The 14,808-nt window shown below is 40.1% G+C and overlaps 1 protein-coding gene across 2 annotated transcripts in view; it reads left to right on the forward strand.

Annotated features, from left to right (window-relative positions):
* The window catches only part of LOC310956712 (transcription factor COE1-like), a 93,799-nt gene that overhangs the window by 74,200 nt on the left and 4,791 nt on the right, over nt 1-14,808 (forward strand). For both annotated transcript variants that reach the window (XM_083927050.1, XM_083927051.1), the window contains exons 11-15: nt 1,264-1,352; nt 11,049-11,114; nt 11,242-11,404; nt 12,341-12,523; nt 14,252-14,449. In XM_083927050.1, the coding sequence (XP_083783176.1) occupies nt 1,264-1,352; nt 11,049-11,114; nt 11,242-11,404; nt 12,341-12,523; nt 14,252-14,449 (699 nt within the window). The remainder of the gene's footprint in view (nt 1-1,263; nt 1,353-11,048; nt 11,115-11,241; nt 11,405-12,340; nt 12,524-14,251; nt 14,450-14,808) is intronic.

Here is a 14,808-nt window from a genome sequence, read left to right on the forward strand (position 1 = left end):
TCCAGGCTTCTGTCGGCTTTTAGAGATCATGCTGTGCAGGTTCATTATTTTCCAACCCAGTCTTACAAAAAATCCTACTTGATACCAGCATGGGGCTCAGGAACAAAATGTCACAAAATGGGATGTCATCCTCTCTTCCTCACCGCTCAGATCCCCCCTCCCACTGATTGGCACAGATGTTGTAGTTCTGCGTCTGTTTATCATGTGTGCAGACTCAGGTTAGACACCCACAGCATTAATGGTTCATTTTGTTACATTTTAACACCCAGAATTTGCTACCACATTCTTTTTTAAACAAGGATACAGAAGCTTTAAAACAAAATAGTCGACTGAGACATAACTCTGTTGAAACTGATAAGACAGGAAGGCTGGTGGAGGAAGCTGGAGGCTCTGGAACTCCCCTCAAAACCAAGTCACCTGTTCAAACCAGCCTACTCGTTGTAATTACTCCTGTCCTACAGTATGCACTTTCCTTTTATACCTACAGTGTTACTGCTTTTACACATGTATGTCTGTCCTTCATGTGTCCTTTGTTTGGTTGTGTTTATTGGTGTACTAGTCATGTTTTGCTGTTTTTATCTGTTAATTAATTGTTTATCTTTGCATTACAAGGTGACTTTGGGTGTCTTGAAAGGCGCCCTCAAATATAAAATGTATTATTATTATTATGATACCTGCACGAGAATACCCTCACAACATTCGAACACACGAACATTAGGCTCTTTGTGTTCATTTGAATCAAAGAAATGTGTCAACAGACATATTAAGAAAGTCTGCATATTTCGTAGACTCTCTTTTTTCCCATGAATGCTCATTGTTCAGTCTCTACTTCTATGTTGTTGCTGGTTTTAGTTGTGGAAAGACTACTGTAATAATGAACAGTACCACTATCATTAGACTGAAGATACCAACAGTCAGAAATGATGCCTTGGTGTCATTATTACTCATTACTTCACTTTACTGACCCAGGTTGATCAGATTGTTATTGGTGATACTACTCTACTGTTTTCCACACATAAGATCCCTGCATGCTCAGTGCTGCATTACTCAAAGGTCTCACGTAAACAGATGGACTCTCGGTTATGGAGAAAGTAGACATTGTTCAAATATTGCAACAACTTTATTGGTTGGACTTTTCAGTGCAGCATGAGGTCACCACCACTGTTTTCCAGACTTTCCCAGAAAGTCTCATGAGAACTTTAAGCAACTTCTGTATATGATGTTTTCTCATTCCTTCTTTCTGTTTCTCTTTATCCTCTGCAGCACTAAATGAACCAACCATCGACTACGGTTTCCAGAGGCTTCAGAAGGTCATCCCCCGGCACCCTGGAGACCCAGAGAGGCTGCCAAAGGTACAGAAAAAAAATGACCTCCACTTCTTGCACATTTTTCAAATAACTTAACTGGACAGTGATGTGTGTCTCCATCACTTGCTTAGGGGCACTTTCAAAAACACAAACACTGTAGCTCTTAACAGAGATCAAACCAGCAACTTCTGGGTTACATCGAGCTAGACTGACTTGCTCTGCTATCAAAGAACAAGAACACAGAGATGCACACACATTCAATCAAAACACTAAGAACAAAGTCATTTAGTGTTTATGTTTTTTTTCTTTCGTTTTGTGTGTGTTATTTTTATATTTCTAAGCAATATCATGGTTTTTCTTCCAAATCTCCTGTGGGTTGTGTTTTTACCTCTTCGTGAACTCTGTGCTGCTTAAACCCTTTTACGAGGTGAGCGTTTGAATCTTCTCCAGATCAGAGAGTCATATCTGATTATTTGTTTATCAGCTGGAGATCAAGCAGAGTGTTTAAAGGATCAGCAGATGTAAACAATTAGCACCAAACGATGAGCGCGGCTTTGATACCAAATGCTGTCATCTTGATCTGAACATGCATGGCCACTTTTGTAGAGTGCGTGTGTGTGTGTGTGTGTGTGTGTGTGTGTGTGTGTGTGTGTGTGTGTGTGTGTGTGTGTGTGTGTGTGTGTGTGTGTGTGTGTGTGTGTGTGTGTGTGTGTGTGTGTGTGTGTGTGTGTGTGTGTGTGTGCGTGTGCGTGTGCGTGTGCGTGTCATCTTAGAATTTGCCTATCTGGGTGGGCGGGGTCATGACCTCTCAAGCAGCTGCAGTTGATTAGCCGCGTTGATCCAGGATTGGCTGTCTTTGCTGTGACATCATTAAAGACTGGGCGTCGGTCGTGATGCGATGATGTGGATATGACGCGATGTCATCACCGCCGTGCCAACACCCTGGCTCCGGCTCATGTGTTAGCAATGTAATGTGCGTCAGTATAGCTGTGGGAACATGTTCAATACACCACACAAACTTCACACCTTAAATCTTTGTGACGTCTGTGGTTTCATAGTCTGTTACAGTATGTACACCGTACTGTACGTTATTAGGTTTTTAAGCCTCTAAATGCTGGTATTAACACCTACAGATTAAGAAATATGTAATATGAGGTTGGCTGAGATAAAGCAAAAAAATTACATTTGCCTTAAAAGTAGATTTTTCAGTGGTTTCAATTTAATGAGAAAGATGTTTTATGTTAGAACGTTTACAGTTATATATGTTAAGGAACTGTAACAGATGGTGTTAACTGATTATTGACAGATTAAGTAAGACATAGTCAATTGGTGTAGTGTGGACAAATTCAGCCGGTCTCCTAAAATGATGTCTACATTGATCGATTACACAGCTCAAGGTTTACAACCAGTGTCAACATTCAGTGCAAACACAGGAACTAGTGCAGGTGTAGGAAAAGAATGAGAGAGGATCAGACGTTGAACCGCTTGACATGGTTGTTCAAGAGAAAATGTTGATTGTTGTGCGTCACACTCACTAGTTTGAGAACTCTGTTTTATCATCTAATGAATAGAATTGGACGACTTACCAACAGGAACAGAGGATGGATTTATTGCTTCATATTTCTCTACAAGGCAGTGGACACTATGCGTTTTACTACTCCACTGTCCACCCATTTGAATGGAAATGTACGACTCTCATTCTGTTTTTATGGCTACAACTAATGATTATTTTAATAATAAATAGTCTGACAATTATTCATTCTAATAATTATTTTATAAGCCATCAGAAAATTATTAGTTCAAAAATTGCTCATCACAGTTTCAAGGTGATTTAATGGAAAAGCAGCACATTCTCAAAAAATACTAGAAACATTTCTGGCATTTTTATTTGAAAAATGACTAAGAAGATAACTGATTATCAAAGAAGTAATTAATATTCTGCCAATGGACTCATCAGTTAATGTTCTTGTGTTAATTAATGTTGATTTGAAAGACTGTAGCACAGTTTATACAGAGTGACTGTTCTTTACATGATGTTACCTGGACCTGTCTGTCCCTTCCCTGCTATCACTGGTCTGTTTGTGTGATAGGGATGATAGGGAGCTGTTGTTAAAGGACACATTGTAAAGGTTTTGTTTAAGCTTTAAAAATGACAACAACACAACCTAAATTGTGCAAAAGGCTGTAGAAGTCAGGAAAGGAGTAGAGGCCTGAAGTCGACCACGAGAAAAAATGTAGCTCTTTTAAAAGCTTTTACCTACAATTTGAGAAGGCCTGTTACATTAAGAGCAACTTACAATGAGTGCTGCAGAAAAGTCAGTTCAGGAAATGATGTTAGCAGCCCAAAGTGTGTGATACAATAAGTGATGTGATGAGTTCCACCTTCTAGTAAAAGCTGAGTCAGAGCAGAAGAAGGAATGACTCACTTTTTCATGCATAAACACAAACATGTGCACACGAACACACACTCGATTTGTGAGAGATTTACAGAGCATGACACACACCTCGTTAACACAGAATATGTAATGCTTCTACTTTTTCTTCTCTGGATTTCCCCTGAAACCTGAAGGATGAATAAAGCGTGTCTTCTAGTTGTTGGATTGATGTTAACAACAGATAATTTGATCCAAGCAATCTAATTGGTTAAAACATACATTTGGTTCCCATGAAGCATGCTGGGATTGTGGAAAAGGAAGTGGTTGCTGATAAACTAGTTAGCTACTTTTCTTTATTATTCTTTTCTTCTACTTTTTCTTCATTTCAACAGTGATCTGCACAGAACAGTTGACATTATTAAAATGTCACATTTTAATAATAAATAGGGGGATGAGTCTGCAAAATGTGCGGTAACATAGAAATGTAACATTTTAACAATGGCAAATATAATGGGAACAAATGACCAACACAAGTTCTTTTATGGCTGTGCTTGTCAAGATAAATTAAACAAATGAGCATATTACTTGTCCATAAATACCATAAGAACCAAATACTGATATCATTTCTGACCGCAGTCCACCATAAAGCACAATATTGGCACTGTACTTTTCTAGGACTATTTGTATTTTTCCGATCCCCATGTAGAACCAGTCAAGCTTATTATAAGCAACATGATGTCACAGATGATATTTCCAGGCAGAGCTGCAATAAGAACCACCACTGATCAGTTATTAGATCCAAACAACAGACGATAGGGAGATGAGTCTGTGCCAAATGTGCGATAAGGTCCAGCTTCGTAATTATGACGAGATTAAGAGTGTGTTAGACAGCACAAGAACAGGAAAGTTAGAATTCACATTTTGGTGTGTGTGTGTGTGTGTGTGTGTGTGTGTGTGTGTGTGTGTGTGTGTGTGTGTGTGTGTGTGTGTGTGTGTGTGTGTGTGTGTGTGTGCGTGTGTGCGTGTGCGTGTGTGTGTGCGTGTCTGCGCGCGCGTGTGTGTGTGTGTGTGCGCGCGCATTCCTGGGTTATTTATCATGTAGCCTAGCGATCGATTGAACTGTGAGACTTTATTACTACTGCCCACCAGCAGTTACTTTGTGTGTGTGTTTGAGAGAGAGAGAGAGAGAGAGAGAGAGAGAGAGAGAGAGAGAGAGGGGGAGAGAGATATTAATTGGATGCTGGATGCATGTGCATGTGAAATGTGAAAAATAATATTTGGTGTTTGTCTTGTGTGATGAGGTTACTGTGCGTGTGTGTGTGCGTGTGTGTATTGATATGTGGGTGATTGTTTCGGTTGGTGCCACACACACACACACACACACACACACACACACACACAAACACACACACTGAGTATTGATTAGCCCTTTTATTGAAGTTATGAGAGTTTGTTTCAAGCACCACGAAGAAGGCAGAGAGAGAGAAAGACAGACAGACGAGGCAGTGGAGTGTGTGAGAGGATTACCAGTGGACAGCCAATTCTATAATTGTTCAGTGAACATTGAGGGGATTTTGCCACGCACACACAGACACAACAGTCTTTAGCTGCCAGTTTGTGTCACTGTGATCCCTTCAGCATCCATTATATGTGCACACACAGTTACTGTACAGTGACACACATATGCACTCTGACTGTGTTTTCCCTGTCCTGTTTAAAACATTTTGAAGTTACAATCTGGGACTTCTGTGTAGGAAAATCAGGGACTTTTCTGTGGGACTCCATCTGTTTAATGCCCCAGTTACACTGCCAGACCTGGAGCGTCTCAGTACAACTACAAGTATTAACAATGCTGCCAGATATAGTCATTTATTTTTGATGTACTAAATGAAGAGCTTTTTTCCAGAACGAGATAAAGCTAAATTTTTAAAAAATTAGTTTGTCATGCCACTTTGCTGTATACACAACCTATTCACTGCTTCATCAATGTTTCATGCCAAATCGCTTTATTTCCTTGTTTAAAATGGTCTCAAGATGCAGTTCCTTTCCAAACCACGACCAGCGCCAAACCTATTTTTAGCCTAAATGCGATACGTCCTCTCAACCAATCAGAATTCAGTGAGCGTTCTATGTGATCCAACATGGCGGCGCTCTGAAGCGGGAGAGATTTTTGTTTCGTCCGTCCGTTCAACATGTTCAGACTGAGCCATAAAAAACATTTTGACAAGATAAATTGAATATTAACCAAATGTGTGGGTCTAGGTAAAAAAATTAATTTTCCTGAAAACTATTAAAATGGATTTATAGCGTTTTGGAAAAGAGCTCCTCAAATGTTTATTTAGAATCTAAACATTCAGTAGCTTCAACTAACTAAAATGGTTTAACACTCTAGAGGCAGATTAAGCTGTAAAACTGTTTTTATACTCTGATGTGCTGCTAATCACCTGTGTGGGCGATCGGCCAGTAACTAAGAGAGTAAGAGGCAGAAATGCCTCTTTGGATGCACAAAGAAATCAATCACCTCTGTTGGCGTGTAGCCCCCTCTTCACTGCAGCAGAAAAAGGTAGAAGAAGAAGAAACAGCACTGAAAGACAATAACTGCCCTCTAACCATATAGGAATTCTTTCTAAAGCTTAATGAATAAGCGGTGATATGTTTTTGCACAGACTGAACTCTTGCATGACGATTTCTACCTGCAACTACCCTGAGCCCATTTTATATCAGTATGCCTTTGTTAGTGTGTTTTCATCTAACTGTTTTATGTGCAGTTTTAATTAAAACAATTCAAATTAAAAAAAACAACAGAAATAATGCAAAGAATTAAGGTTTTACTCTTGGCTGAGCTATAAAAGTGCATTTTTCAATAAATAAAATATATGATATAGTGCACTGAAAAGATATTTAGCGACGTAAATCAAACGTGACTTGACAAAAACATCAGACTTGTAATGCTTCACAAATGAATACATGAAACAAACATATATTATTAATTTCGGAGTTGACTGGTGACTCTTTAAATAGGTCAGTAATGATACCTGGATGGAGAGTTAGCATCTCCTAACATTCACCCAATTTGTGGTGGATGGATTCATCGGCTACTTTTGAAGTTTTTCTGGAAATTGTATCAAAATGTGCGTTACATTTGCATGGAAACTTGACAAGCAAAGGCATATCAGTCCGTCAGTGTAGTTGTATTTGCTTATACTGGATGTTGATATTGGTGTATTGGCATGTTGTTTAGGATTGAAGTGATTATTCAATATAACAGTGGAAATCCTTCAAGAAATACTCTAAAGGAATCATTGTGTGCAGAAATGTGTGTTTCTCAGTGAACCAGTGACTGGTGACTTCCTCTGGTGACTCACTGAGCGGACATCTGTATGCGACTCACTTTCATGATGTCATACATGGTACTGAGGTCATGTCATAAGCATCACCAAAATGAGTAATCCTTGGGATGCATTTGCACACACATATGAAACAATGAAACTCTCAATATGCGTGAACGAGTACCACGGATATATATACATATATGTATGTATGTATGAAATATATATATATATGTATATATATATATATATATATATATATATATATATATATATATATATATATATAACATATCTGTGGTGCTTGTTCACGCACTTAAACTCACATGTCCATGTTCACCAGTGAGAAGAGATGAAATCTGAAACCTCACATATTAGTAGATGTTCCCCTGTGTGTGTGTGTGTGTGTGTGTGTGTGTGTGTGTGTGTGTGTGTGTGTGTGTGTGTATGTGTGTGTGTGTGTGTGTGTGACTGTGCCCCACATCTCTGTGAGCCTACATGTACAGTATGACATCATCTCTGTGCAAGGTGTGACCCTGCATGTACGGCATCCCTAATGGGACATTAGAAGCGGATCAAGCGGCTAATGTACCAGCATTAGGGAGGAATAAGTCATGTGTGTGTCACGTCTGTGCTCGCCTGGCACACTCACATCACACACACATCTGACCCCACGGATACTCAGCTCAGCATTTCCTGGCCCTAATGCGTACAACACGTGTGTGTGTGTGTGCGCGCGCACGTGTGTGTGTGTGCGCGCACACGTGTGTGTGTGTGTGCGTGTGTGTGTGTGTGTGTGTGTCTGTGTGTGTGTGCGTGTGTGTGTGTGGGTAATGTATGGTTATCACATTAGGGCTGGTCATAACTCAGACAGTAAAAGCACCTAGACACCTCCTGTTATTCTTTCTCTCTGCCAGCCGATCTGTCTTTTCTTTCACTCATCCTCCCCTTCTCTGTCGACCTGTCTGTCTGCATATTTTACCTGAAACAGACGAGAATAGATTCCACTAAAAAAAAAGTCTTGACGATGAGTTAAAGGGTTTGCATCCGGAAAATTATTTCTAAAAACAGACAAGACATGACAATGACGGGTACATGTCAGCCATATAACAATGTAGGACAATCACATGAATCAAGGCAAACGTTTTACTTTCAGATTAAAGGTTTGAATCAGACTTTATTGCAGCAATTACAGGAATCAAAGAGAAAAAAGCAGCAACCTGTGATTAAAAAAAAGACACATTTCAGAGGTGGTGTCTGTCACTCTGTTGTCATAATTCAGCAGTATCCGCTGTGAACCCAGAAAGAAGTTAATGGACAAAAACATGAAGGAGAGGGTCAATCCCAACACAACCCCGCATGTCGTAACATCTACTTCAAAGTGACTAACCGGATCTCTGACTTACTGACGAATTTCATTTGCTATGGAAGTGGACCTTAAAGTCCCCTTCCAATCAAAAATAGGTATTTCTTGTTGTTCCTAAAGTTGGATGTTTGAGCTTCACTGTGCAGAATTATATATGTGCAGCATTTGACACAAGAAAGCTGTTTTCGCATTTATCTGCTCAAGGTGGAAAGTTTCTCTGTGCTCACTGAAAATCCTATTTGAAAGGACGGGCCTACGAGCACAATTTGTGACATCACAACTAGTTTGGAAGTTGATATCCATCCAATTTGCAGCTTGTACAAGTGTGAGAATGTGTTTGCGGTGAAGTAGGAAACGTGTGTCCTGAAGGAAAAGTTTAGAAATTAACAAAATTTGCATTTTTATCGATTCTTGAATTTGAAATGATAAAAGTATGTTGATGCCTAGGTTACATACTGTATACATGTTGTTGAAACAGCTCGAGAATATTTTAATGGACTTTTTATTGACAATGAAATATAGTCCTAAAACTGTCTATAATCTGTAACATATGTGTAAAACATGTTCATTCAAGTATCCAAGTTTCAGTAGGTGGGAGGACACAGACACGTTTTTGCAGTGTTATGGCGCTTATGATACCAGGAAATTGAGTCCCCAGTTTCTTTTTAAATATGTTGCTACAGTGAGATGTATTTTGGTTGTTGCTGCAGGCGATCCTATTGAAAAAAGTCAAGGCCCTCAAGAAGTCAAAGCCGGATTATTTTATACTTTTTAATCAGTTTTGAAACATAAACAATGCCAACCAGATCAACAACAACACTGTAATTCTCATTCAAATCAACACAGCAGTAGCTGGAAGCACTTCTCATTTGTATTGAGCAGGAGGTAATCCGACGAACAATGCTTTCTTATTTACAGATGCAACCTGGGAGAGATTAATTAGGCGATGTGAGAGGCTGTGTGTCTAAATATGAAAAGACGTAAACAGGCAAAGTATTCAAAGTGCATCGATCCGACAGTCAGAGGCTTTGAGTGATTTAGTAGCAGAAGCCTGCAGACCTGATAATGATGCTGTTACCAGAGGATCATCTTTCCTTCCCGTTTATCAGCTACCGCCTTACTGGAACTGCTCAAACATTTAGGATCAGATTTCTGTGTGCGTGTGTGTGTGTGTGTGTGTGTGTGTGTGTGTGTGTGTGTGTGTGTGTGTGTGTGTGTGTGTGTGTGTGTGTGTGTGTGTGTGTGTGTGTCTGTGTGTGTGTGTGTGTGTGTGTGTGTGTGTGTGTGTGTGTGTGTGTGTGTGTGTCACTCAGCTCACCAGTCTAATAATGAGAGGTTAACAGAGAGCCAGTCTTCCCATAATAATGTGTAAAAAAATTGAATTTAGCACCATGGACAGGCACACTAAAACTGCTGACTGGCTCTGTGACCTCTCATATCCTCACACACACACACACACCACACACACACCACACACCACACACACTTAGGGTGTGTGTCTGTGTGTGTGTGTGTGACAGTGCAGGTTAATACTGTGAAGCACAGAGTAATTTTCTCTCTGTCGCCGGGCGGCCTCACGCTGTGGAAATGACAACACATTAACTGTTAAACAAGACACCTTAGACCCCGGGGTGGGAGCTGACAGAGAGAGGAGGAGAGACTAAGAGGGCCAGCGGGTGAGGAAGGGAGGCGAAACGATAAAGAGACTGAGAAAATGAGAGAACTGTAAAGGTTGTTTGGTGGGTGGGGAAAATGAGAAAAATAATTCCCAATGTGGAGGAAAAGCGGTAAGAGGAGAGTGGTGAAGGAAAAAGGTGAAAATGGACTAGGAAAGTAGAGGAGGAGGAGGAGGATTGAAACACGAACACAATTGAAAGACCTTTAAAATGTGTATATAAAATGAGAGAAAATTCCTTATGTTATTCAACATGATTGACCTTTACAAACACCAGAGAATTTTAGACCATAACAAATAATCACTGTGAACTTTTGACATCTCCTGTTAATGTATTTTGCACAAAACTGTACTTTTAAACTGTTATATTTTACGCATTTGTTACAGTATTTTAAGATTATTTAGTTTTTCAAATTGTTATGGTATGTTTTTCTATTGCGCTGCTGCAGTACTTTGCTTTATTTTTTTATTTTCAAGGCAAATTCCTTGTATGTGAGAACCTACTTTGCAATAAATCTCTCTAAATATTCTGATTCTGATTCCGAGATGTTGCCCTTTGAGGGACTGTCACTCCAGGACTGCTCACATCGGATCGCTGGTGTGATTTGAACAGCGATGCACAGCAGAAGAGCCTACAGAGCACTTTAGATTTACTTTAGAGTATATTTTAAATGCCTGTCACTTCAAGATGTCATTTAGACACAAAAAATAAGATGTATAAAAGCACTTGACTTGACAGCAGATAATCTGCTTTTAAAAAGGAGGGAAGAGCAATTTGTTTATCTTGAATAGATGGTGAAATGGATGTTGGATGATGGTGTGTTTAGAGGAGGAAGGTGGGGAAAGATTGCATCTGCCTTTATGTCTTCACATGCATCTTAAACCTTGATGTAACCTACTGGTAAATTTTCATTTAGGTGTTTTTTTTTTCCCCCAAAGAAGGCCACATGTTTACTGCACATAAAATACATTCTTCTTTCTCTCTCTTTCTCTCAGGAGGTTATTTTAAAGAGAGCGGCCGACCTGGTAGAAGCCCTCTATGGTTTGCCCCATAATAACCAGGTAAGGACCACACACAAACACATACACACACACACATGCAAACATCTTAAGGTAAAAAGAGAATGAAAGTGTTATTTCAGTTGTCGTAATAATTCTGTTTATTATTCTGCTTTTCCTCTTTCTGTAGGAGATCATCCTGAAGCGTGCGGCGGACATTGCAGAAGCTCTCTACAGCGTTCCGCGAGGACACACCCAGCTCTCCGGTTCTACCCACAGCGGCATGATGGGGGTCAACTCCTTTACTGGGCAGCTGTCCGTCAACGTCTCTGAACCCCCACAGTCCCATCAGGGTAAGTCTTTTATCATCATAGTGTTAAATTAGTATAAGTAAGTAGTATTCAAAAACAAATTGACGGGGTCTTATATGACACTTCCCTTGTGTGCTATAATCAAAGATGAGTTCTTGTTCAGAAATTACATTAATATGGATGTGTTGTTGAGTAAACAGGTGTAACTAAACTTGATCAATGCCTAATAACGTTTTGGAGCTAATTTGAAATCACTGGAAACATGGAACCGTGTACCTTGTTGCTTAAAAATAATATTGTCATGTTATTTATTCATTTATTGTCCACAATATACGCTTCCACTGCCCAGCAACCTTTTTTAAAGGTCCCATTTTGTAAAAAGTGAGTTGTCAATGTCTTTTTTATTATAAAGCAGGCCTAGGTGATATAAATACTGTGAATGTATCAAAATACTCAACCCATAGAGAAACGCACACAGCCCATATTCAGAAAATGTGCCTTTAAACGAGCTGTCAGGACTTCTGTACTGTTGTGATGTCACAACCACACTATATATTGGTAAAAAAGTGCTGCTTCAGTGCCGTTACAGGTGCTATAATGTGCAGACACTGGGGGTCCAGATGTTAAAATGGAGCGTTTAAAAATAAATAAATAATAATAATAATAATAATAATAATAGTAATAATAATAATAATAATAATAATATATGTTTTTTGAACATTCAAGCATGTAAACACACTCTAGTAGAAATCCAAAGTATAAGTATGAACCTGAAAATTTGCATAGGGCCATTAATCTGTAAACGTTCTATCATTTCCAAGTTCACCTCAGTAAACATAAGTTCCATGTACTTTTCCAACCCTAACCCACGCACAACAGCTAGATTTAGACTCTATCATGAATGATCTGTGTTCACATCACTTCGACCTACTGCCCAGTGACCACATGTTCTCTTCCTCTCCTCCACACTTTCTGCAGGTTTCGTGCGCAGCAGCAGTAGTGTGTCCCCTCACGGTTACGTGCCCAGCTCGACGCCTCAACAGACCAGTTACACTTCTGTCACCAGCACCATGAACGGCTACACTAACAACACTGGCATGACCAACCTGGGGGGCTCGCCCACTTTCCTCAACGGCTCTGCTGCCAACTCGCCTTATGCTAGTGAGTGTACATGTGTGCATTCTACTCCGCAGACATGAATAAACACACACTCAATCACATACTGCGCCTGGGGAAAAATAAATGTTTTACAAGCTATTAGCTACTTCCCTGTGGAAGAGCTTGAACCATTGCACTGAAGTTACTTATTATAGAGTCCTTTTAGCTGCCACTAGGCTACTTCAAAAAAGAGTAACACAGCTACCAGTTTAATTACAGGTGCTCAACGCTGCATACATGCATTCAGATCTTACATACTGTACCTACACACGTCTGTGGACAGGAAGTGAAAGTCTCAGATCTGCCGAGTAGAGATTTCCCCATGGGGCTTTCTGTCTGTGTCTTCAAAGACAATCACCAACTCCATTTTGTCCTCCGTCCATCTCTTCCCTCCTTCCCTCGCCTCCTTTCATCTGACAGCCACACCTCTTTTCTCTCTGTTGGTTAATTGCATCCCTTTTCCATTTAGCAGAAAGTAAGAGGGAGGGAAGGGTGGATTCAAAGATATGTGAGATGTTTATTTAGCTGATATTTTCCTCTCTAGGTTCGACATTGGAAGATTAGACTAAAAGAGTGTGAATATTACACTCATGTGATTGATGTGCATCTCATATTCATCTCAATATGCTGCTATAACAGCCTCCAACTCTCCTGGAAAAGATATTTGACATTGACAGTCCGGTTGTTTGAATTATTCCCAAAAGGATGAGGTCGAGGTCAGGGTTCTGTGCAGCCCAGTCAAGTTCTTCAACACCAGGCTATTTCTATATGGACCTGGCTTTGTGTACAGGTGTATTGACATGTTTACTAAAAGGCCTTCCCCAAACTGGTGCCACACTGTGTGCTGCAACATTTCCATTTCCCGTCATAGGAAGACAGGAGTATTTATTCATGGAGTATTTGTACATATAACAACGAAAAAGTAATGCGCAGTAATTTGTGTGTATTGCACGTAGTTATTGTGTGTATTCCCCACGGTGAAAGCATGTGACATAGTTTAGGACGGCGAGTCGCAGCATAGGGAGGTATGGCTGGCACTTAAAACACCAATCACCAATAACCACGGCCTTTTTTCTAATCCTAACCAAGTGTTTTGCATGCCTAAGCCCAACCTAATCTTATTTTTTGTGTGTTGTTGCACTCTTGTTTAGAGGGTTTACCTTCTGGTTCGACCCTGCGGTCCATCTACAGTATGTCAAGACTAGTAGAAAGAGGCTAAGTAACCAATCAAAGATGGTGGTATTTTGGCGGTATTACACATGCGCAGTCAAATCTGGTCTGAAAAGAGAACAGCGCAGCTCCAGTTCCACTGCGCCTGTGTCATAACCCCAAAGCACCGCCATCTTTGATTGGTGTCCAAGCCTCCTTCCAAAGCATTGGTCCAAGTGTTTGTTGGTACGAATTTCTGTGCATACCTTTACGTAGGAGGTGCTATGAACGTGCTCATGTCGGGTGTCTACATACTTCAAGCCACTCTTTCTTGCATATCAAATTCAAATTTCTTTGACATCATCTTAAAAACATGTAATGTATATGATTGAGTCTCATGATGTGGAGAACTTCGATTGTAATTAATGAAACAATAAATTGGAACATTGTGTTCACTGAAGTAACCATAATTGGTCTCTTTCCTTTATTCCCACCTTTCATCCTTAATCCCATTTTTCTTCTTTAACCCCAACTCTCTCCTCCTCTCCTCTTCCCAAAATAATTTAATCACCACCATCCCAGTTGTCCCGTCCAGTCCCACGATGGCCTCTTCCACCTCTCTCCCATCCAACTGCTCCTCCTCTTCTGGCGTCTTCTCCTTTTCTCCGGCCAACATGGTGTCGGCGGCCGTTAAGCAGAAGTCCGCCTTCGCTCCAGTGGTCAGGCCCTCCTCCTCCCCTCCACCCTCCTGTACCAGCGCCAACGGCAACGGGCTCCAAGGTAATTTACCATGACAGTAGCCAGTCAGTCAGAGGATGCTTAGTGGGTGGACTTCCCCGACAGATATTCTGCCATTAGACAGACATCCTTGTCTGATCAAACAGTAGGTTCATAGTATACTATAGTTTTTAGGTTGACATTTGTGATTTTAGAGACATGTCTCAACAGCTATTGAACACAGGGGGTTTAACCTAATAGTAAACTCTAAATATATATATATATGTTGTTGCTTTGATATGATTTGAATGATTAATTTCAATCATCAATCAATCATTCAAATCATATGAAAGCAACTACATACATATTGAGTGTTTTCTCTGTTAAATCTGTGATTATATTTTAACATAATAGAAACCATA

This window comes from Echiichthys vipera (genome assembly GCF_963691815.1).
Source record: "Echiichthys vipera genome assembly, chromosome: 14".
In the NCBI taxonomy this organism is placed as follows: domain Eukaryota; kingdom Metazoa; phylum Chordata; class Actinopteri; order Perciformes; family Trachinidae; genus Echiichthys; species Echiichthys vipera.